The sequence below is a fragment of the Microcaecilia unicolor genome, chromosome 10 (genome assembly GCF_901765095.1).
Source record: "Microcaecilia unicolor chromosome 10, aMicUni1.1, whole genome shotgun sequence".
Taxonomy (NCBI): Eukaryota; Metazoa; Chordata; class Amphibia; order Gymnophiona; family Siphonopidae; genus Microcaecilia; species Microcaecilia unicolor.
In genome coordinates, this window is record NC_044040.1 from 55,491,402 (window position 1) to 55,515,368 (window position 23,967).

Sequence of the window (23,967 nt, forward strand, 5' to 3'; positions counted from 1 at the left end):
GTCACCTATATGTAGGTACAGTAGGTATTTAGTGGTTTCTGGAGGACTCACACATTCTACCACAAGTGTACCAGTTAAGAGTGGGATATGAGCTGGCAGTGGCGTAGGAAGGGGGGGGCGGTGGGGCGCCAATGGAGCCAACACAGCTCCCAGCGATGTGGACTTGGGGGCGGATCGACCCTCCCGCCCACCCCTCGCTTCTAAACTAAGTAAGATCGCGCTCCAGGGGAGGGTGCACGCCGGAGGGGGGGTGCGCGCTGAGGGTTGGGGGTGCCGTGCTGCACCCGGGGGGGGGGGGGGTGCGCAGCGGCGACCCGCCCTGGGTGTCAGCCGCCCTCGCTACGGCACTGTGAGCTGGGGTCCTCTTCTCTACAGTCCACTGCACTGACCACTAGACTACTCCTGGGACCTGCCTGCAGCTCTAATAAGAATCAAGGCCGCCGATAGAGGGGGCAGGGGGGACAAAATTCCCTGGACCCGGGCCTCCAAGGGGGCCCGGTGCCGCAGTCCCCTCCACCCGCCCCCCTCCGTCCACCACCGGGCCGGGCCCCCCTGAATTCAAATCATAGCACCTCACCTCGACCTCGCTCCATGTAAAAGAAGCGCAGCAGCAGCAGTCTGCAGATCGCCTCCCTTCGACCTTCCCTCCCTGTGTCCTGCCCTCACGCAAGTTACGTCAGGCGAGGGCGAGACACAGGGAGGGAATGCCCGAAGGGAGGCGATTGGCAGACTGCCGCTGCTGCGCTTCTTTCACACGGAGTGAGGTCGAGGTGAGGTGCTATGATTTTAATTCAGGGGGGCCTAGCCCGGTGGTGGACAGAGGGGGGCGGCGATTACGATGACCTCGGGGGGGGGGGAGGGCGGTGGGGGCCCCCCGGGGGTGGCCTTGCTCCGAGCCCGGCCCAGTCTCTCGGTGGTTATGATAAGAATGGCCATCATATCTGAAGCAGTCATAGAGCCTGGTATGTACTATCACTGTCACATCTTAGGGGTGTGGGAGGGGGTCTGTGACATTTGGGGAAGTAAGGCGGAGGTTATGCCTTAATCCCTCCAGTGGTCATTTGGTCATTTAGGGCACCTTTTGATTACTTATTCATGTTTGAAACAAGTCTAGCCAAATGTCTTTTTTTTGTTTTGATTTGTTCCATTATTTCAGAAGAATGTCTATCTTTTGGTGCCCAAAACACCTCCCTGATTCATCCCCTTCAAATTTAAACGTCTATAATCAGTGTGTTGAAAATTGCAACTTGAATGTTTTTGATAGAAAAATATCCTTCTGCCACCTATGGCGGTTTTTGGACATTTTTTTGTTTTGCGGATGATACCAAACTCTGCAACAGGGTGGACACCCTAGAGGGCATGAATGACATGAGGAAGGACCTAGCGAAGCTGGAGGAATGGACCGATATTTGGCAACTAAGGTTTAATCTCAAAAAATGCAGGGTCATGCATTTGGGTCACAAGAATCCGAAGGAACGGTACAGTATAGGGGGTGAAGTGCTTCAGTGTACAAAGGAAGAGTGGGACTTGGGGGTGATTGTGTCTGATGATCTTAAAGCTTCCAAACAGGTAGAAAAAGCAATGGTCAAAGCCAGAAGGATGCTTGGGTGCATAAAGAGAGGCATGACCAGCAGGAAAAAGTAGTTGATAGTGCCATTGTATAAGTCTCTAGTGAGGCCCCATTTGGAGTACTGCATGCAGTTCAGGAGACTGCACTTATGAAAAGCTATAAATAAGATGGAGCCGGTTCAGAGGGCAGCTACAAAATAGTATGTGGTCTTGCAGGCAAGGGGATAGGCTTATGAACCTCAACATGTATATGCTGGAAGAAAGAAGGGGGAGAGGAGACATGATAGAGATGTTTAAATACCTGAAGGGCATTTATGTACAGGAAGAGCGCCTTTTTCAACTGAAGGAGAGCTCTGGAATGAGGGGGCATATGATGAAGTTAAGAGGAAATAGGCTTAGGAGTAATCTAAGGAAGAACTATTTCACAGAAAGGGAGGTGGAGGCATGGTATGGCCTCCCGGTGGAGGCTGTGGAGTCGAGGACTTTTTCAGAATTTTAAAAGGGATAGGATAAGCATGTGGGATCGCTTAGGAAAAGGAAGAGTTAGGGGTTACAGAGGATGGACAGACTGGATGGGTCATATGGCCTTTATCTGCCAATATGTTTCTATGTTTCTAACACAAAACTTTGGTGTTACTAAGGCCCTGATGCCCAGAAGCAAATGCAGGTGCTAGAGACATTAGCGCTGGACTTCCACCTGTATTTGCTAGCGTAGAATGCTCAGAGCCAACGAGCACATGAACCAACAAGTTTGCCGGCTCTCAGCGCAATGAGCATGCAAATGCATGCTGATGAGGTCATTCCCTATTCTTCCCCAATGCACAGAGAACAAAGTAAGGGTACAGAAGAGGCAGGAAAAGGCCCCCTCCCCTCCTCCCAGTGTACAACTTCACTTTGGCTCAGACACATGATTTCGCCAGGCATCTATTGAACTTTTCACAGCCAATCAGCTGCTTCCCAAATCAAAGGACGGAGCAAAGCAGCAGCTGGAGCAGCACGAGTCCTGTGTGGCAGCAGCCCTGGCAGCTATCATCAGTCCTCCCTCGCTGCCTGGTCGTCTGCTAACCCCTGCATGGCTAGAGTGGTTATACCTTCATGTCAAGTAAGAATTGGAAACTGGCACCTCCTCCCTCCCTGCCATTCTGGGCATGCGCTTAAGACCTGTGCTTAACGCACAGCTCTTGAGTGCATGCTCTAGACTCTATCCTCTCGCTGAACTTCCTAATGATTAATGTTATGAGTGCGCCTATATTTGCATCTCATTAGCGTTGAGCATTAGGGAGTTGTGCTGGTGCGCTGTTCCTGTGCTATTTCTCGGACGCTGTTCAGTACAGAGCCAGAGTTTTCAGCATCTACCCCTAAGTTCTGAGGCCACATAAAGTATTTGCCTGGTTTGAAATTCCTTAAGGCTGCTACTGCTGGGTCAAGAAAGAAGTCACCTGAATGGCTGCTTTGCAGTACTGCTCTGTGGCAGCAGGGGTAGCTGCAGGTGCAGCAGAGGCCTTACTTCCCTCCCAAGAACTTCAGTGTGTACCTGATCTTCACCTGCCTTAATTAGATTTGAACCTGGGACTCCTTCCTGTCAGTTTGTAATCTCATAATTAAGCCATAGAGCCAATCTTGATTTTTGTTTGTTTGTTTTAACTGAGAGGAGGAAGAGAGAATGAGAAGGGAATTTAGGGTGCCATGGATTAAGCCCATGAATCAAATTGGTTTGTGATCCTCTTCTTGTTTTAACTGCATATTTTTGCTGTTTTGGCCAAATCCAAACCAGACCAGCAAAAATATACTAGTGGATCCATTCAAAATCCTATGTGGCTTTCTGTGGGTAATCTGTGAATTTATCCAGATTTTTGTAAGATCTGTGGGGTTTTCAAATACAAACAAGGCTGAAATTGATTTAGTTGAACTTCAAATCGGTTTCCAACATTCCTCGTCTTTATCACCAGTGTAACCTTTGCATTACATAAATGAGAAAATATAAGAAATATGCTAAATACGAAAAAGAAGAGAGACCTAAGACTAAAACCATACTCAGGAGTGATTGCCAGGAAACAGGAATGTTAATAACTTGACAAAGTTTAGCAAATACTGATGCTCTGAGCCCCTTATGCACTCATAGTGATGTCAAACTGCAGTCGTGGAGGACCTCATCAAATCTGTTTTTAAGGATATCCCTATGCATATGCATGAAATCTATCTGCATGCAGTGGATGAAATGCATGCAAATGTCTCTTGTACATATTCATTAAAGACAGCCTGAATACCTGGCTGGTTTGTAGCCCTTCGACCACCCTGGTTTAGAAGAATGCAGTAATGAAGAATGAATACAGTGCAAGACACTTTCCTAACTCCAGGCCACTCTTCATTTATCACAAACATCCTCTAAAGAAAGGGAAATGATTTTATACTAGAACCTTTGCAAAAAGGGGTTCCCTCTATATTCAGATACCGTTTGCTGGGAAGCTACTTGTCCCTCAGCCCAAATCAGCTCCTTCTCTGCATCACATACAAGCTAAGGTTATTTTTAAAACTCGCTGTGGGAAATTTTTTTCAACACAGTCAACAGTGAAGCCTTTTAAAGAGCTGCTTGCAGAGTGGATTCCTCCTTCTCTGTCCAACCGTTTATCTTTCACAGTTGATTTATTCTTGCTTACTTTCCATGTGGCTGTGCTGGTCTCCTGACACTGTGTCAAAGAAGTACATGAAACAGCCCAATAAAATGTTCTTCAATCTCCACCACTGCGTTAAAATTATAAAAGCCTCAAATGGAGTTTTGCCTACTCTGAAACCAGCAAGATTATTCCCAGCATCATCTTTATCTTCATGGACTGATAAGAAAGGAAAAAGCGGTGTCTGTCCTTGTTTTCCTGAGAAACTTTTACCTCCATTGAAAATGAGCACTACGTGTGTATTTTTAGGGATTTTATTGTCCCTCCCTTCCTCTCTGTGGAGGAAAACTGAGTCATGAGCCTGGTTTGTATAGGGATTTCTCTTTCAATAGGTCCAGCATGGGAGTTTCCCAGCAGTTTCAGAGATTATTTACTAGAGTCTCTTATAATAACTAAAGAATTACTGAGTCCTGTTATCTAAGCTTATTATACCCAGAATGCACCACTCCTGTACCAAGTGGGAATAAAATAGTTCTATGGTGCATAAGCTCCTAAAATATTGACTCCTGTTAGAGATGGGGCTGGAAGGGAGCTGTGTGGATATATTTGTCACTATAGCTGAATTATCTTAACTGTTTAGGTACTATTAGGTCATTGGACTAGATACAAAAATTAATTTTAAAACATCCTGGAAAAGAGAAAGCATTGTTCTCACTCACTCAAAGAAGAAACTACAGTGTAGTAAATTTAAAACAAATCGGAGAAAATTTTTCTTCACCCAACGTATAATTAAACTCTGGAATTCGTTGCCGGAGAAAGTGGTGAAGGCGGTTAGCTTAGCTGAGTTTAAAAATGGGCTGGATGGTTTCCTAAGTCCATAAACCGCTACTAAATGGACTTGGGAAAAATCCACAATTCCAGGAATAACATGTATAGAATGTTTGTACATTTGGGAAGCTCGCCAGGTGCCTTTGGCCTGGATTGGCCGCTGTCGTGGACAGAATGCTGGGCTCGATGGACTCTTGGTCTTTTCCCAGTATGGCATTACTTATGTACTTAATATTTCTAGCTATGTGTCAGGATGTTATTGATCTGGGAGTTGAATCTTCATTGAGATTTCTTGCTAAATGCAACAGTCCTTGAGGCAAATTCATATTTTTATGACCCTAAATCAGTGGTTCCCAAACTGGTTCTGGGGGCACCCAAATCAGTCAGGTCATCAGGATGCCCACAATGAATATTTATGAGAGAGATGCATGCACAAATACAATAGTATAGTAATCACAAACATAGCATATAATAAATGACCATAAAATATAAATCATACACAATTACAATGAAATCAATAGATAAAATCAGTAATACATCTATATTAACACCCATAAACTGACCTGAACATAGAAGCTTTATAATATACCTTTCATATATAGGTTGGCCTTTGGGAATTTGAGGAATAAGAACATAAGAATAGCCTTACTGGGTCAGACCAATAATCCAGCTAGACCAGTATCATGAATTGATTTTTCACTCTTTCAAAAAGTACAAAGACTTGAGGACACTCAATGAAATTACATGGAAATACTTTTAAAACAAATAGGAGGAAATATTTTTTTCACTCAAAGAATAGATAAGCTCTGGAATCATTACTGGAGGATGTGGTAATAGCGCTTAGCGTACCTGGGTTTAAAAAAGAGGACGACTTCCTGGAGGAAAAGTCCATAGTCTGTTATTGAGATAGGATGTGGGGTAAGCCACTGCTTGCCCTGGGATTCGTAGCATGGAATGTTGCTACTAATTGTGTTTCTGCCAGGTACTTGTGACCTGGATTGGCCACTCCTAAGGTAGACCCTAGCATCAGGTAACTATAATTTAGATTATTCTTCCCAATGTGCATCACTTTGCATTTGTCCACATTAAATTTCATCATCCATTTGGATGCCTAGTCTTCCAGTTTCCTAAGGTCTACGTACAATTTTTCACAATCAGCATGTGTTTTGGCAACTTTGAATACTTTTGTGTCATCTGCAAATTTAATCACCTCATTCGTTGTTCCCACTTCCAGATCATTTATAAATATGTTAACTAGCACTGGTCCCAATACAGATCCCTATGGTACTCCACTATTTACCCTCCTCCATTGAGAAAAATGACCATTTAACTCTACCCTCTGTTTTCTGTCCAATAACCAATTCCTAATCCACCAAAGGACATTGCTTCCTATCCTATGACTTTTTACTTTTCTCAGGAGTCTCTCATGAGGAACTTTCTAAAAGCTTTCTGAAAATCTAGATTACACTACATCAGCCAGCTCACCTTTATTCACATGTTTAGTCATGCCTTCAAAGAAATGAAGCAAATTGGTGAGGCAAGTCTTCCCTTGGCTCAACCCATGCTGACTCTGTGCAATTAAACCATGTTTGTCTATGTGTTTAGTAATTTTTATTCTTGATAATAAGTTTTCACTATTTTCCTCGACACTTTAGTCAGGCGTACCAGTCTGTAATTTCCCGAATCACCCCTGGAAACTTTTTAAAAAATTGACGTTACATTAGCCACCCTCCAATCTTCAGGTACTAGAGATGATTTTAATGACAGGTTACAGATCACTAACAGCACATCAGAAATTTCATGTTTATGTTCTTTCAGTACCCTGGGGTGTATGCCATCCAGTCCAGGTGATTTATCGCTCATTAACTTGTCGATTTGGCTCAGTATGTCTTCCAGGCTCACCGAGGCTTAATGTTTAATTGAAGTTATAATGAATCATCTTCATGCTAATTCTATCATTTTAGTCATGTATTTTGGAGCCTAACACTTATCAAGTGTTTTCTGCTTATAATTATGTCTTTTTTGTTGCTGAATCCCTATGTCTGATTTCACAAACTAAGATACATACAAGAATCGGTTGAATCGCTAGATGACCAAGGGGTAAAAGGAGCGATCAGGGAAGACAAAGCCATAGTAGAGACATTAAATAAATTCCTTGCTTTGGTCTTCACCGAGGAAGATTTGGGAGAGATACTGGTGCCAGAGATGGTATTTGAAGCTGACGAGTCGGAAAAACTGAATGAAAACTCTATAAACCTAGAGGATGTAATGGGCATTTTGACAAATTGAAGAGTAGCAAAACTCCTGGACTGGATGGTACTCATCCCAGAGTACTGATAGAATTGAAAAATGAGCTGGCGGAACTATTGTTAGAAATATGTAATTTATCTTTAAAATCAAGTGTGGTTCCAATATTTAAAAAAGGTTCCAGATGGGATCCGGGAAATTATAGACCAGTGAGCCAGACGTCAGTGCCGAGCAAAATGGTAGAGACTATTATAAAGAACAAAATTACAGAGCATATTCAAAAGCATGGATTAATGAGACAAAACCAACATGGATTTAGTGAAGGGAAATCTTGCCTTACCAATGTATTACATTTCTTTAAAGAGGTGAACAAACATGTGGATAAAAGTAAGCTGGTTGATATTGAGGGGCATAATCAAACTGGGTGCCCATCTTTAAGAGCGCCCCAGCGTCCATCTTTCGTTTTGATAATATGGTCGGGGACGGCCAAATCTCAATATTTAGGTCGACCTTAGAGATGGCTGACCTCGGTTTTCGCCAATAATGGAAACCGAGGACGGCCATCTCAAAAATGCCAAGCCATTTGGTCGTGGGAGGAGCCAGCATTCGTAGTGCACTGGTCCCCTCTCACATGCTAGGCACCCTAGGGGGCACTGCAGTGGATTCACAAATTGCTCCCAGGTGCATAGCTCCCTTACCTTGGGTGCTGAGCCCCTCAACCCCCCCCCCCCAAACCCACTACCCACAACTGTACAACCCTACCACAGCCCTTAAAGGGTAATGGGGGCACCTACATGTGGGTACATTGGGTTTTGGGTGGGTTTTGGAGGGCTCCCATTTACCACCACAAGGTAACAGGTAGGGGGGATGGGCCTGGGTCCGCCTGCCTGAAGTGCACTGCAGTACCCACAAAAACTGCTCCAGGGACCTGCATATTGCTGTGATGGAGCTTGGTATGACATTTGAGGCTGGCATAGAGGCTGGAAAAAAATGTTTTTTAATTTTTTTGGGGGGTGGGAGGGGGTTGGTGACCACTGGGGATTAAGGGGAGGTGATCCCCGATTCCCTCCAGTGGTCATCTGGTCAGTTTGGGCACCTTTTCGAGGCTTGGTCATGAAAAAAAGGGACCAAGTAAAGTCGACCAAATGCTCGTGAGGGACGCCCTTCTTTTTTCCATTATTGGCCGAGGATGCCCATCTCTTAACCATGCCCCTGTCCTGCCTTCGGTACACTGCCGACACGCCCCCTGAACCTTGGTCATCCCCGCAATGGAAAGCAGTTGAGGGCACCCAAAATCGGCTTTTGATTATGCCGATTTGGACGACCCTGAGAGAAGGACGCCCATCTCCCGATTTGTGTTGGAAGATGGGCGCCCTTCTTTTTCGAAAATGAGCTGGATTGTGTATCTGGATTTTCAAAAGGCGTTTTACAAAGTACCTCATGAAAGACTCCAGAAGAAATTGGAGAGCCATGGAATAGGAGGCAGTGTCCTACTGTGGATTAAAAACTGGCTAAAGGATAGAAAACAAAGAATAGGGTTAAATGGTCAGTATTCTCAATGGAGAAGGGTAGATAGTGGGGTTCCCCAGTGGTCTGTGCTGGGACCATTGCTTTTTATCATATTTATAAATGATCTAGAGATGGGAGTAACTAGTGAGTTAATTAAATTTGCTGAAGACACAAATGTATTCAAAGTTGTTAAATCGCAAAAGGATTGTGAAAAATTACAAGAGGACCTTATGAGACTGGGCATCTAAATGGTAGATGACGTTTAATGTGAGCAAGTGCAAAGTGATGCATGTGGGAAAGAGGAACCCGAACTATAGCTACATAATGCAAGATTCTACGTTAGGAGTCACCAACGTGTAATTAAAATCTGGAATTTGTTGCCGGAGAATGTGGTAAAGGCAGTTAGCATAGTGGGGTTTTAAAAGGGTCTGGACGGCTTCCTAAAGGAAAAGTCCATAGACCATTATTAAATTGACTTGGGGAAAATCCACTGCTTATTTCTGGGATAAGCAGCATAAAAGGTATTGAGCTTTTTTAGGATCTTGCCAGGTATTTGTGACCTGGATTTGCCACTGTTGGAAACAGGATGCTGGGCTTGATGGACCTTGGTCTGTCCCAGCGTGGCAATACTTATGTACTTAAAATATGGTGAGGCCTATTTACTAAAGTGTGGTAGGATTTTCAGTTACCTTATGGTGCCAAAATTGCCAAGTGATAACTGCAATGCCTGTACATGAACAGCTGGGTGTGTTTCATCTTCCCACATAAGTAACCCAGACAATTTTCATACCACACATAACTACTGATACAATGTAGTCAGCTACACTTATTTAAGGAACATTAAATGCACTATGTTATCTGCTGCACTAACAGTTAATGCATTGTAACTATTCTTATGTTAACTGTTAGGCACATTTTCTGTCTATTCTCTGCTTCCTCTTCACATATTTTCTACCCCTTTCTGCGTTAGCTGTTAATGCTGAAATTAGTGCGCATTAATTACACAGGCCCCACTTTAGCTACATTAATTTTTGCATGAATTAACTGCTGCGTTAATAGCTAGTTCAGCTTAGTAAACAGACATCTCTTTGAAGAACCTTCTGATAAAAAATGGTGATGGAGAGACAGCACCTTGGCAAGAAGTTAGCGATTTGTGACTCAACTTCAACAAGCCCTGTTCTGAACTGAACATCTGGTACATCATCAAACTCAGATAACATTGCAAATGGTTTTTCTGACCCATCTAGTTAAAAAACACTCCTAAACTAGGGCTGGGTTAGGCCAGTTGTTCCATGAAATGGATGGCCTCCCAAAAAGCATTTGCTGTGTCCTAAATATAATGGAATGGACAACACCTAAAATAGACTTTTGTGCAGCTGTTCATATAGAAGATCTCCTCCATGATTAAAAGTTGCAGTAATACCTCAAATTATTTCAAGAACTACTAGTCATTAGTTAGAAGAAACAAAATCATTACAATGCCTCATTTTCTACCTGTTAAGTAAGAGAGGAATGGCCTAGTGGTTAGAGCACTGGTCTTACAAGCCAGAGGTGGCTGGTTCAAATCCCACTGCTGCTCCTTGTGATCTTGGGCAAGTCATTTAAACTTCCATTGCCTCAAGTACAAACTTAGATTGTAAGCCCCCCTGGGCCAAAGAAATATCCAATGTACCTGAATGTAACTCACCTTGAGCTACTACTGAAAAAGGTGTGAGCAAAATCTAAATAAATGGCTCCATTCTGCAAGTTCTGGTTTTATCCTATGGCATCTATAGACTTCTAGATACATTATTTTCTAGAAAGAGTAGGGCTGCAGAGAAACTGAAACTCACTGCCCAGGTGACAACATTGTCTTTCACACCAGAAGACCAATTTGCCAATCGTTTCATTTTTATTCTTTCCAACCCAATGGAAGTTGGAAAGAATTATGCTAAAGCAGTTGAGAATGTCTTTTCTGTCTCTCTGTCTGTCTATAGTAAAACAACTCTCTGAAAATTTTACAGAATGGCATGAAAGTTGGCATAGTGGAAAGACCAATAAAAGGACACATCGAGTTTGAGATCACCCTTCCCCCAAGCATGGTCCAACATATTTCTACAGGAGAAGCAATTTCAGTTCCTGCAATATAGAAACCTACATACAGTGAAACATAGCAGTTAGGGAATTCTTCCTTTCTTACTGCCTCTTCTCTATTCACTCCAAGCCCCAAAATACTCTATCTTCCCAAAATTACCCCCTCCCACAACTGCCCTATCATCCCTCAAACTGCATCACCCTATAAAAGCATTCCTTCCTGCAACTGCCTCACCACCTCCCAAATTGCCCCACCCCTAAGACTACCCCACTACTTTTCAAATTGCCACACTCCCGAAACTACCACATGCAACTACCCCACCACCCAAACTGTCCCTCCACATATCAAATTGCCCCTACCCCCCCCCAAACAACCCCATGCACCTACCCTACCAGCTCACAAAAATACTCCTTCCTGAAACTGCACCACCACACCTCAAACTACCCCACCCCTCAAAACTACCCTGGCCCGCCCTCCTCTGACGTAGGTAAAATACGTAGTTTACCTACGTCAGAGGAGGGCGGGCCCAGGAAGAAAGAAGGGACGTCTGAGGAAGCCTTCTGAATCGCCGATCAGCTGTTCTTGCCCGTGCAGCAGAGGTGACAGGCGCTGCACAGGCTGGTAAGGCAAAGGGGGGGGTCGTTGGAGGGGGGGAGCAGCAGCCACGACCAAAGGGGGGGCGGCGGGGGCGGGGCACGGGACCGGAGCATGGCAGGAGGCGGAGCTAGTGTGGGAGAATACACAGGAAGAGTGGAGGGCTGGCCCGGGGCTGCTAAAATTGGAGATTTTTTGTGTGTGGGGCGGGGGGGGGGGGGGGGGGGGAAAGCAGAGAGCAGTGGGGGGGGGGGGCAAAGGCGTCCATACAGGACGCTCATGACGAGCGCCCTTGCCCCCTCCCGATCCTTTTTTTTTGTTTGTTTCTTTTTTGGTGCTGAGGGAGAGGGGAGCAGCGGCGACCTGGGGCGTCAATAAAGGACGCCCCTGACGCGTTTCCCCCCCCCCCCAGTTATTATTTTAATGGATTTTGTAAACTTCTAGCAGATAGACAGCCCTAACGAGAGGTACAGACTCTCATTAGATTTCACGGTGTTTCCTGCGTTAAACGAATCGGAAAAGGTTAGTGCATGTCATTTCAATGGGATTTGTAGAAGAATTGCTCATCTGCATTCAGTTTTCATTAGCTGCTACTGTCGTCGGAAAATAGGCTTTAGTGCATGGAAAGGATAGGAAATTCTGCCTTAACGGCTCATTTAAGGATGAAAAATGTTTAGTGCATCTGGGCCTGAGAGGGAACAGGAGCAGAGAGAGATCAAAAACTTCTCTTTCCCAGTTATTTCCTTTACAGAACTCCAGATACTTTCTGAAGTCAGGGAAGGTGACAACTTTCACAGGTTGTCCTGTTTGAAATCCCTAGTGATGGAGCCTGACTGTCTGGCTTTGGTTGCTCTGAAGCCCTGCTCCCAGATGGAACAAAAGGTATGTTAATCAAGAGTAATTGAGAAACCACAGGGCTATCAGGCCTCTCTGAGCACCATTTGGTCCATTTCATCCTCAATGGTTCCTGCAGGAGAGGGGGGAGAGTTTATCAGAGGTCAGAAGGTGGTTTAATATTGTCAAACTGATTTCATATTAATGTAAGTATGTCCAGCAATAATTTTGACCTCCTGCAATCCTGACACACACCAACCCCCCAAATCTAATCCCTGAAACTACCCCACTATCTCCAAACTGCCCCATCCCCAAAACTGTCCCAACATTCGCCGAAAAACCCTCTGCAGCTACCCCCACTACCTCCCAACTATTCTCTGTAACAAGCTCACCAACACCCAAACTACTTCAGCCTCCAAAACTACATCCTGCGACTGCCTCACCATTCCTAAAATGACTCCACTAAAAACTACCCCATAAGCGCCCCACTACCTCATCCCCAAAACATACCCTATGCAACTGCCTCACCACCCACATTGACCTCTCCCCCAAAACAAAGCTCCTTGCAACTGCTCCACAATCAAATTTACTCTACCCCCAACACCACCCCCTGCAACTGCAACACCACCTGCAAATTGCCTGACTCACCAAAACTACCGCTGCAAACTACTACTACTACTACTACTTAATATTTCTAGAGCGCTACTCCATCCTCACAATGATACTCCTGCAAATAACCCCACAACCCCTCAAACTTCCCAAGAAACTACCCCTTCCCTGCAAAGATAACACCCCACAGGCACAACACATACACAGCACACACACAACTATACCTATTTATCTATCTGTGTATGTGTGTATCTATCTATACATATAACTAATACACACACAAGGATTGTAAATAATTCTCTATCTTTGAAGGGCTGTATTTTTAGTGATTCGGATCTATATCTCATTTTCTTTGTTATTAATTCTTCTGTGAAAACCACTGACTCATTAGCGGGTATATGTACAGCTAATTAATACCTGTTGCCTTGAGAGGGCCAGATTAAAGCACTGGCAAACTACACACATACTTTGGGTCCAAATGTGTTTTTTTTTGGGGGGGGGGAGGGGAGAGTGCTGAGGGATGTACTCAGTACTCAGGGCCTGATCACAAAGCTTACCATGCTTTGAACATTTACTTTAGACCAGTTGTAGCCTGTCTAAAGCAAAAGTTATTTAGGTGTAATGCAAAAAGGGGTTCTGCATCCCTTTTACTGTTTCCAGTAGCAGCTACTGACTACCCTATAAAAATGAATTACAATGAGCTCATTAGTATTAAAATGAGCATTCTGACCAATGCACAGACCTAAGCGCCTACCTTTAACCTGCAAAATGTTATGGCAGGTTTGGACCTGGCCTTATGGGGAGCAGTCTGCTTGTACTGTATAGTGCAAGAAGACTGCTCCCCATAGTAGGCACTCAGTGTATGGACCCCTGACCCAACCCCCCTCAAGACCTTTAAAAACGTTCCTGGTGGTCTACTTGACCCCCTCCCGGTCCTCCCCAATCAAAAAATCCCTGGTGGTCCAATCGACTCCCCCCCCCCATGCCCTCCCACTTCCAAAAATCTCCATGGTGGTCTAGAGACCTCCTCCCTTCTGCTTTGGTCCACATACCTCTAAACGCTGGAGGTAGGAGGGCAGGAGAAATGCCTCCTCCTTCATGCCTCTGGGCCCACATTCTCAAAATGGAGGTGCCCAGCCCTTTCCCAGTGCAGGAAGGAGGAGGCATTGTTCATGCCCTCCTGCCTCCAATGTTTAGAAGTATGTAGACCAGAGTAGAGGGGAGGGGGCCATTAGACCACCATGGACTTGTTTTCAGTGAGGGGGGCTCGAGAAGGGGTCCACTGGACCACCAGGGTTTTTTAGAGCCCAAGGGTCCCGGAGGGTCATGGGGAGGTCGAGAGGGGTTCCACTGGACCACCAGTGATTTTGTGGAAGGGGAGGGAGGTCACTAGAATACCATGGAGTTTTTTTAGTTGCATGTGGAGGGGAGGGACTCAAGAGGGGTCTGCTAGACTCCATTTGACCCTCTCTTGAGCCCCGCCCCGCACAGCTCAAAACACTTCGTAGTGGTCTGTGTCAATTGCCTTTGATAGCAGTGTCAATTGCAACTGACAGCTTCGAGTCGCAAACAGCATCCAATGCACAAAGAGAAATCTGTGCATCCCATCTGCATGCCATCCCCTTTGTGCATCGGTCGCTGCTGGCGACTCACTAACTTCTCACAAGGCTGCCGGCTCTTCAGCTTGGAGAAAAGGCGGCTGACGGGAGATATGATAAAGGTCTATAAAATAATGAGTGGAGTTAAATGGGTAGACATGAAGCGTCTGTTTACGCTTTCCAAAAATACTAGGACTAGGGGGCTTGCGATGAAGCTACAATGTAGTAAATTTAAAACGAATCGGAGAAAATGTTTCTTCACTCAACGTGTAATTAAACTCTGGAATTTGTTGCCAGAGAATGTGGTAAAGGCGGTTAGCTTAGCAGAGTTTTAAAAAGGTTTGGACGGCTTCCTAAAGGAAGAGTCCATGGACCACTATTAAATTGGACTTGGGGGAAAATCCACTATTTCTGGGATAAGCAGTATAAAATGCTTTGTACTTCTTTGGGATCTTGCCAGGTATTTGTGACCTGGATTGGCCATTGTTGGAAACAGGATGCTGGGCTTGATGGACCTTTGGTCTGTCCCAGTATGGCAATACTTATGTACTATATGTACTTATGCTGTATTTTATGGGGCCCTTTGTGCATTGGGCCTTCAGGAGGTTAGGAATGCCAGCTCTCTGGCTTTTTCAGGATTCAGCAGATTTGTCCAGAAGGTAGAAGGATCGCTAATGTATTTGGACATTTTTCAATTTAAAACCCCTATCTGGAGTTCTCCAATCCTCTCCCTCCCTCCCGCACCCCCCATGTGAGTGAGCCTGCCTTCCTGCTTTGCGAGTAAGATCTCACCAATGGCATGGCACTGTGTTTGGACTAGTACTGGAAAGCAGCTCTAGTCACAGGGGGAACTGGAAAGCAGCTCTAGTCACAGGGGGAGAGGTTGAGCTGGAAGAACTTCCTCTGTTGTAAAAAATGCAACTTCCACATATGGTGGAGGGTGGAAGAGAAATGAAGGTCCCCCTCCCCCCCATAAGAAGCTCAATACATTTCTGTGGGGAGAAAAAACAGTTCCAACATCTGCAGCATACATACACTGATTCACTGTAATGTAGTAATTAAGGAATTACACCGTTCAAACTGCCCTCCGCATCCATCTCTTCCAATTACAGTGGAACACACACACACACACACACACACACACACACAACAGATAAATATTCAAAACAGAGATAAACACTTACACATATACCCACACAGGCAACATCAATATATAGATGTGCACACATGTTCATAGGCATACATACAAACACCCACACACACATTCAAGAAGGTTGGAAAAAAATTCCATAAGCCAAGCCCTGCATGCTTTCCCTGCTTGTTTGCCTGTAGTTTAATTATGGGGTCCTTTTACTAAGCTGTGTTAGCTCTTAATGCACTGTTTAGTTCACTGTAGCTGCTAATGCAAGGACATGTTAACCTGCCTTTGCAGAAAAAAAAAACTCCATTAGTACACAGTAAATCACACATTAATGGAGTTTTTGGTTAGGAGGCATTACTGGGTGGAGCATTGGCGGAGACTGGGTGTAAAGTTCTCCCTGCGTTTAACATACTGGAGGTACCATGTGCTAACCAACTAATCCACTGTTAATATAGATAGGAAGTGTGAAGTGTCTCTGCAGTAACAGTGCATGGTCCCACGCATTACCTGCAACTTTAATGCTTGGCCAGAATGTGAAAATGCTGGGAAAGTCCTTTCTTGCTGCCACGTTAGTATTGGGTTTGTCGTACGTTAAAATCCTGCATTACAGCACGTTAAGTCCAAAATTTAACACCCTTTAGTAAGAGCCCCCCTCTATGTTTATAGCTAATGAGCTCTTTTGTGCAATTTTGCAGGGCAGCCAATCAGTATATTTGAATTAGTTTAAAAAAATAAAACCCCACACAACTGAAAAGTCTAAATACTAAAATCACATCTTGCAAAATCAAAAAATAAAGTAATACTTTGCATCCAAAATAGGCCAGTATCCCACGTCATCCCAGAAGTGCACGCAGGAGTACAATGTGCTAAAATCAACTTTAGCACGCTAACTCGTATTTACAAATTTAGCAGCACTTTAGTACATTGACTTTAGAAGATGAATGGTTATGAAGTTATGATGGCTGTTGCCAACGGTGGGCCCAATTAGGTTAGAAAGGTAACTGTGAAGTTCTGATGCATCCCAGATATGAATACCATAGAACCAGATAAAATGTGAGATCGGAAAGAAGAAATGTTAAAATAGGTACAATAAAAAAAAAAGACTTCCATTTTCCTTTTTTGTGGACGAATGATTGTTACTAGATATATCCTTCTTTATATTTTTCCTGCATGTACTATGGATGTTGTGTGTTATCACAGTGATAATTTTCTGTGATATGTAAAGTTAAAATTAAAAAATAATTAAAAAAAAGAGTAGGCTGCAGTTCGATTAAAAATGTTAATCTCAATTAATTGTACAATTAAAATTGTTAATCACATGATTAATTGTGCGATTAAAGGCAGGGGCATAGCCAGCAGTCTGCTGGGCAGGCCCTGCAGCTATGGAGGGAGCCTGAGACTAAAGTAGGGGGCCCAGGTCCCCAAGTCCTCCTCCATAGCTATGACACTGATTAAAGGCCTAATTTCTTCACCCCCAGGTGCAACTGTCCCTCCCTCCCCTCGACCCCGATGTCCATTACCTCTGTTTCTCTCTTCCCTCTCTCCCATTCCCCCCACTCCAATACCTCTCCCTCTTTTTTCCTTCTCTGCTCCCTCTCCACTCCCAGGTTCATTATCTCTCTCTCTCTCTCTCTCTTCTTCTCCTTCAGTTTGGCATCTCTCCCTCTTTTCCTCCTCCCCCTACATGGTCTGGCATCTCTCTCTCCCCTCCCAGCTCTGCCTGTAGTTCTCTCTCAATTCTCTCCCCTCCCCCAGCATGGTCCAGCATCTCTCTCCCCTTCTGGCCCTACCTGTGGTTCTCTCTCAATTCCCTCTCCACCCTCACCATGCACAGTCTGGCATCTCTCCCTCCTTTCTTGGCCCTGCCATCAGTTTTCTCTCAACTCCCCCCTCACCCCAGTATACCTGTTCAAAAGCATGTAAGTCTTCAGTCCTGCAGCACTAGCCATATTTGCAGGCTGCCTACGTCCTGTACTAGGCCTTTCCCTCTGACCCATCCCACCCTTTTGAAAACAGGAAGTTGCATCAGAAGGGGCAGGACGAGTCAGAGGAAAAAGGCTCTTTACAGGCAATAGGCAGCCTGTGAGTATGGTTGCCACTGGCACTGCAGGACCAAGGACTTGCTTGCTTTTGAACAGGTACACTGGGGAGGGGGAGGGGGAGGAATTCAGTGGAACAGGCAGGGTTGGGAAGGAAAAGAAATACACCGGACCATTGGGGGGGAGGGGAGGTGGGAGAGAGGGAGAAGATGTGTAGCACTCGATTATTAATCACTATTAATTATTATTTATTTATTCATGATTTGGTGAGGAGTGGCCTAGTGGTTAGGGTAGTGGACTTTGGTCCTGGAGAACTGAGGAACTGAGTTCGATTCCTGGCACAGGCAGCTCCTTGTGACTCTGGGCAAGTCACTTAACCCTCCATTGCCTGCCGCATTGAGCCTGCCATGAATGGGAAAGCGCAGGGTACAAATGTAACAAAAATAAATATACTGCTTTAACTGACAGACAGATCAAAGGAGTTTACAAGTAAAATAAAAAGCAAACAAAAGAACTACAATAATCAAAAGGAAAGTATAGCATGCATACTAGAACATCACATAATTAAAATAACATCCAGCAAAAAAACTAATAGTCATACACACTCTCTCCTAGATTTTAGAGTCCAAGAGTCGCCTAACTCAATGGAATATGCCTGCTGGAACAACCATGCCTTCCAAAGCCCTTAAATTTCTTTAGATTAAGTTCACTATAGTATGTATGGACAATGGCATGGAATTCCATAAATAAGGGGCTGCAAAGAAAAAAGCTTTATGACTGTAGAAATATAGGAAACAAACAAGCATAGCCATAAATCATGAAGGGGGCCTGAGACCAGTGTACTAGGCCTCAGTGACTCCTGTATGAGTCCAGAACTCATGATCTGCTGAGATACCCTTGTGGGCAGATAAGAATGAGGAAGGGGCGAGGGTGCAGAAACAGGACAATATGATTTAGTAACATAGGGGAAACAGGTGGCTGGAAAAGGGAACAACATAATTCCAGACGGAGGTTGACTAAGTTTTCTAAGAGGTGCTAATCAGCTTGTTTGTGCTATGAAGTGTATCTGAACTACTGTTAAAGATATGTATATAAGTGACAGTGTCCAAGCTTTACTTTGGCTTTACTTTGGAGAAAGATAGAAGCAACTAACACCTTTGTGTAACAGTACTGCCTGTTTTCCCCTGAGAAATTATTTTTCTTCACTCAATGTGTAATTAAACTCTGGAATTCGTTGCCAGAGAATGTGGTAAAGGCGGTTAGCTTAGCGGAGTTTTAAAAAGGTTTGGACGGCTTCCTAAAGGAAAAGTCCATAGACCGTTATTAAATGGACTTGGGGAAAATCCACTCTTTCTGGGATAAGCAGTATAAAATGTTTTGTACATTTTTGGGATCTTGCTGGGTATTTGTGACCTGGATTGGCCACTGTTGGAAACAGGATACTGGGCTCGATGGACCTTTGGTCTGTCCCTGTATGGCAGTACATATGTACTTATGCACTTATTATATCAAATAGCTTTTCTCATATGTGGCCTTGGCTTTATTTCTTCACCCCGGATTGTGGGTGGCTGGTATATTATAATTTTGGGGTGGTAGAAAAAGCCTAAAAACATGACGCACACATTCCAATTGAGCTAAGCGAGGCCCTGTTAAGCCCATATGATGGTCATTAATAGAGCACAATACATGTGAAGAGGAGTATGTAATGGTCAGTGAGGAAAGATATAAAGGTATACCCTGACAGAAAGCCTTAAAAGTCAAAAAACAAAGTTTTGAATTGAATACGATTCAAGACCGGCAACCAATGCTGATCTTTCAAAACAAGTGTGACATAAATCAAATTTCTGCAGGTGACAAAGAAGATGGATGGCTGTATTTTGAAATGTCTGTAGTCTTTTGAGTAGTGAATTAGAAATACCTAAGTAAAAACATTACAATAATCCAAATGAGTCATGAAAAGAGAAAGAATTAGAGAATGGAAAAATCATGCTCAAAGAAAGGACGAATTGATCTCAGCTGGCAGTAAAAAGAAAAAACTGAGATTTGCATAATGCAGAATAAAATTGAGAAGGACACCTAAATAATGAAAACTGATTACAGGAGAAATCGAAGTATCAAATAACAGAAGTGGGGCAGCAGGGATAGAAAGATGATGAATTAATTCCTAAAAAAGATATAAAATATAATGGAACACAAAGCAGAAAGAAAACATAGGAGTATGAGCAATCAAGCAAATAAGTAGAGGCTGACCGAATTTCAGTTTAAGCTTTTTGCACTGAAACTGCCCCAAAATCTGGATTTGGCCATGCTTTGGTTTCAGCTGAAAATGTCAGTATATTTTCAGCTGTAACTGAAACTTCAACGTCAGTCTCCATGTCCACTCTCCATCCCCACACCTCACAATCACTCTTTGCCCCCTCGACCACCTATAGGCCCACCTCGAGCCTACCTTAAGAAGTCTTGGTGGTCTAGTGGTCTGCTTGGGGCAGGAGGAATCCACATTCGCTCCTGCCTTTGCCAGCTGTGCAGATAAAATGGTTGCTGTGAGACTGGCAGTCGTGGCAGCCATTTTGACTGCGCAGCTGGCACAGGCAGGAGTGAGAGGGGATTGCTCCCACCTCACACAAGTCCATAAACCACTACTAAACAGACTTGGGAAAAATCCACAATTCCAGGAATAACATGTATAGAATGTTTGTACGTTTGGGAAGCTCGCCGGGTGCCCTTGGCCTGGATTGGCCGCTGTCGTGGACAGAATGCTGGGCTCGATGGACCCTTGGTCTTTTCCCAGTGTGGCATTACTTATGTACTTATGAACACTCGTTCCTGCAGAGAAGAGGCCACGAGACCACCAGGGCTTCCTAAGGTAGGGTTGGGGAGGGCTTACAGGTGATTAGGGGGTGTGGGGACCAGGGACTCACTCTCTGCTGTGGGGCAGCCCGAGGTGCCCCTTTTACTGCTGGGGGTTTTTGTGGCACAACAGTTTTGGCTTTGGTTCTGGCCAAAACTGAGCAGCAAATTTTGGCCGTCGATTCAGTTTTGGTTGGCCTGTACAAGTTGTGCACGATGGCATATATGTGTTATCTTATAGAACAGCAAGAGGCATGTAAGTGTGGGTGGAGCATGAGAGGGGTGTGAGCATGTCTCCAACATAAGTGTGCAACTTATAGACTTACTATATGTTACATGCTTTGCACGGTGCTCTTAGACACACCCATTTGTTCATATCAGTGACCTGCCATAAATGGTCACGCCTAAATTAAAGCATTCTAATTTGTGTTTATGCTAATATTCTATAGACATCGTGGCACACCATTGGCAAGCCATTTTAGAATCAGTGCTCGGTGTGCAGGATAGGCACTAATTTACAGAATTTCCCAGTAAGAAACTGTAGAGGGGCTTCTATTCTCCTTCCCCCCCCCCCCCCCCCCCCACACACACAGTTTGGCTCTGCGGCAGAAAGAACTTAGTCAGATGAATGGAATGGTTGCCACTCTGGATTTTACTCAGTTACTGGATGTTTAGAATCCTGGTTTTGTACCATTGTATGCAACTGCTGCCCACTTCTGGTTATTCTGGGTGTGCATCCTCTGTTAGTCAAGGAAACACCATTTCCAGTGGGAGCTAGAACACTGATGGTCTTCTTGGGCTATTTTCTGAAGGGTTCCATACTTTAGGTCATGACAGCACTTAAAAAAAATGTGTCCAGGAGTGTGGGCGAAGGAAAAATCCTTTAGTGGTTACATTTCTCAGAAGAGTCTTTGACGGGCGTTCAAGTCATTATTCTCCTGAGAAACACAGCAAACACCGTGGTAAATACGATGCCAGTTTGCACAGAATGTAATTCTGTTCCACTGACTTGGTTACCCCAAAAAAGGTGTGCCTCATTTCTTTCTTCACCCGCTGTCTTCCGAATGCATTCTGTTTTCTTTCAAAATGATTTCAAACTCATTGGCTGAAGAAAAGGACCGGACCTTATTCTGTCAAGTTTTTCGGTCTGAAGCACAGAGAATGTTAAAGGGGGAAGCTGTTAGTATAGCCCCCCCCTCCAAAAAAAAAAAAAAAGTCCAAACGATTCAGATAAGATTAAAAACAATTAAAGCAACGAGCTGCAGTCTTATCCCCATTCTTTATAGTTTAGAATTAAAAAAAGGCATTTCCCTATCGACTCGCTGCAGTCTGATCAGCGGGATTCCCTAACCATTGACTGTATCTGGTTCTTGCCTAAACGTGTAAGTTAAGTACTAAACGTGCACGGATTTCCTACCTTCAGCACGTCATCGTTCAGGTGCTTGGGGTTCCGGTTCTGTGTAGTTTAGAATTAAAAACAACATTTCCCTATCGGCTCACTGCAGTCTGATCAGCGGGATTCCCTAACCATTGATTTGTATCTGGTTCTTGCCTAAACGTGTAAGTTAAGTACTAAACGTGCACGGATTTCCTACCTTCACCACGTCATCGTTCAGGTGCTTGGGGTCCCGGTTGACCAGGTCGATTTCCTTGGTGTGGACGTCGCGCGCTATCTTCTCGCTCATGGTCTCATCTGCCATGACTTTGTTGTTCGGTTTGTAGATGTTTCCTTGCTCCCTGATGGGCGACGTGTACAAAAGCCCCTGGAAAATGGGAAGATTTGCAGGGGGGGTGGGGGAGGAAAAGTGTTAAAAAGTTTGCACCATGGGGAAAAGTGCAACAAGCAGTGCGCTGAGCAGAGGGAACTGGTGCGGGACTGCACCGTGGCCAGGCTGCCTTTTAAGTGAAGAGCTGAGCTACCACACCCCTCCTCCTCCTCTCTACTGTACCAGAGCACGGGCTACCACCGCCAGGGGTCATCCGCCAACCTAAGCAGCGAGCATCCCACCCCACCCCTGCCCAGCCCCACCGAGCCTGGCACTAACAGCTGCCCCTGCCGTGTCCCAGGCTTTGCCCACGCTCCCTCGCACAGGGGAAAGCCGTGATCGCACTTCTCTACAAAGTGCACGACCAGGGGAAAGCTGAACTTTCATCAAGAGATCCGAGTCGGTGGGTTTGTCTTCCTCATACTCAAGGGCGGCGAGCAAGGTGCTGAAAGCAGAAATGGGAAACCCACACGTCTCCTTCTTGCAGAAGAATCCCCTTAAGCTCCTCTCTCGATCCACCGTGGTATGCAACAAATTAAAAACTGTGCTGAAACGCAATCTACATTTCAGCAGCAGTGAATACTCCCCCCCCGCCCCCCTCCCCAAAATACGTTGCCCTTGGAGAATCGACAGTGCTCCTCAGTTTGCTTTTGCATAGGACGGGAGAACTAATGACCCAGCAGAGGCTGATTCCTAAAGAAAATAGGCGAATCCTACCTCTGATTCTACGTATTTGGTACCAGACATGCTGTCCTGGACTCTCAACAAGCTCTGCTTGAGGTTTCAGTAGGGGATAATTGTAAGGATCGCAGGAAGGAATGCACTGTATTGTAAAAAGCCCATGAGAGAGAGAGAAAGAGAGGAGGTGACTGTGAGCGAACTTGTTGCTGGCGGCCCTCCAGTGCTTGTTCTTTTCTTGGCTTTGGTCTAGGTCTAGGATGACAGCAGAGAGTTAAAAGGCGGGCACCGCACTTTTCCCTATGAAAACCACCTAAGGGGGAGAGGGTGGCAAGACTGCAAACTCTGCTGTGGAGAGAGTCACTGAAGTCACTTCTTGGGGACAGAGTCGCTCTTCTCCAATCACCAAAAAAAACTGTTACCAGTTAGGGGACCTCTCCCTTGCTGCTGGATTTGCTTTTCTCTTTCTTCTGGCTCCCCTGCCTCGCCCCCCCCCCCCCATCTCTCTCTTTCTTTAACCCTACCTAATCAGATAAACATTTTTGGGTGTATGTAGAGAATGACACGGGGACGGGGACCCGCAGTAATCGCGGGGATGGGGACGGGGACAGAGCCCACGGGCACGGGGTGAGGACGGGATGGATCCCATGGGGATGGGGACAGAGCCCTTGAGGATGCGGACAAACTTTGTCCCAATGTCACTTTCTACTTTGAAGCCTGTTAATGAACTGGACTGTTATTTATTTTTGATTGATGCAGACGACAATATTTTTATTTTTTTGAAAAATAAGCAAAGATGCCGACCACAGCTAGCAAAATTTGCATGGGGGATGCTGTACATTCCTGCTGCAAGCACATCTTCTAAGAAGACATCTTCTGTTTCAGGAAGGACTGTAGAAGCAGGAGAGCTAGACACAATCCTGAGATTGTTGATGATTTCATTTTTTTTGTTACATTTGTACCCCACACTTTCCCACTCATGACAGGCTCAATGTGGCTTAGGTACTTATTTGTACCTG

The 23,967-nt window shown here is 44.9% G+C and overlaps 1 protein-coding gene across 1 annotated transcript in view; it reads right to left on the reverse strand.

Annotated features, from left to right (window-relative positions):
- Positions 1-23,130, reverse strand: part of CAV1 (caveolin 1) — a 54,576-nt gene extending 31,446 nt beyond the window's left edge. Inside the window, exons 1-2 of the mRNA XM_030215743.1 lie at positions 22,988-23,130; positions 22,100-22,267 (exon numbers count right to left, since the gene is read on the reverse strand). Of these exons, the coding sequence (XP_030071603.1) occupies positions 22,100-22,267; positions 22,988-23,017 (198 nt within the window). The 5' untranslated portion in view covers positions 23,018-23,130. The remainder of the gene's footprint in view (positions 1-22,099; positions 22,268-22,987) is intronic.
- Between the last annotated feature and the right edge of the window lie 837 nt (positions 23,131-23,967).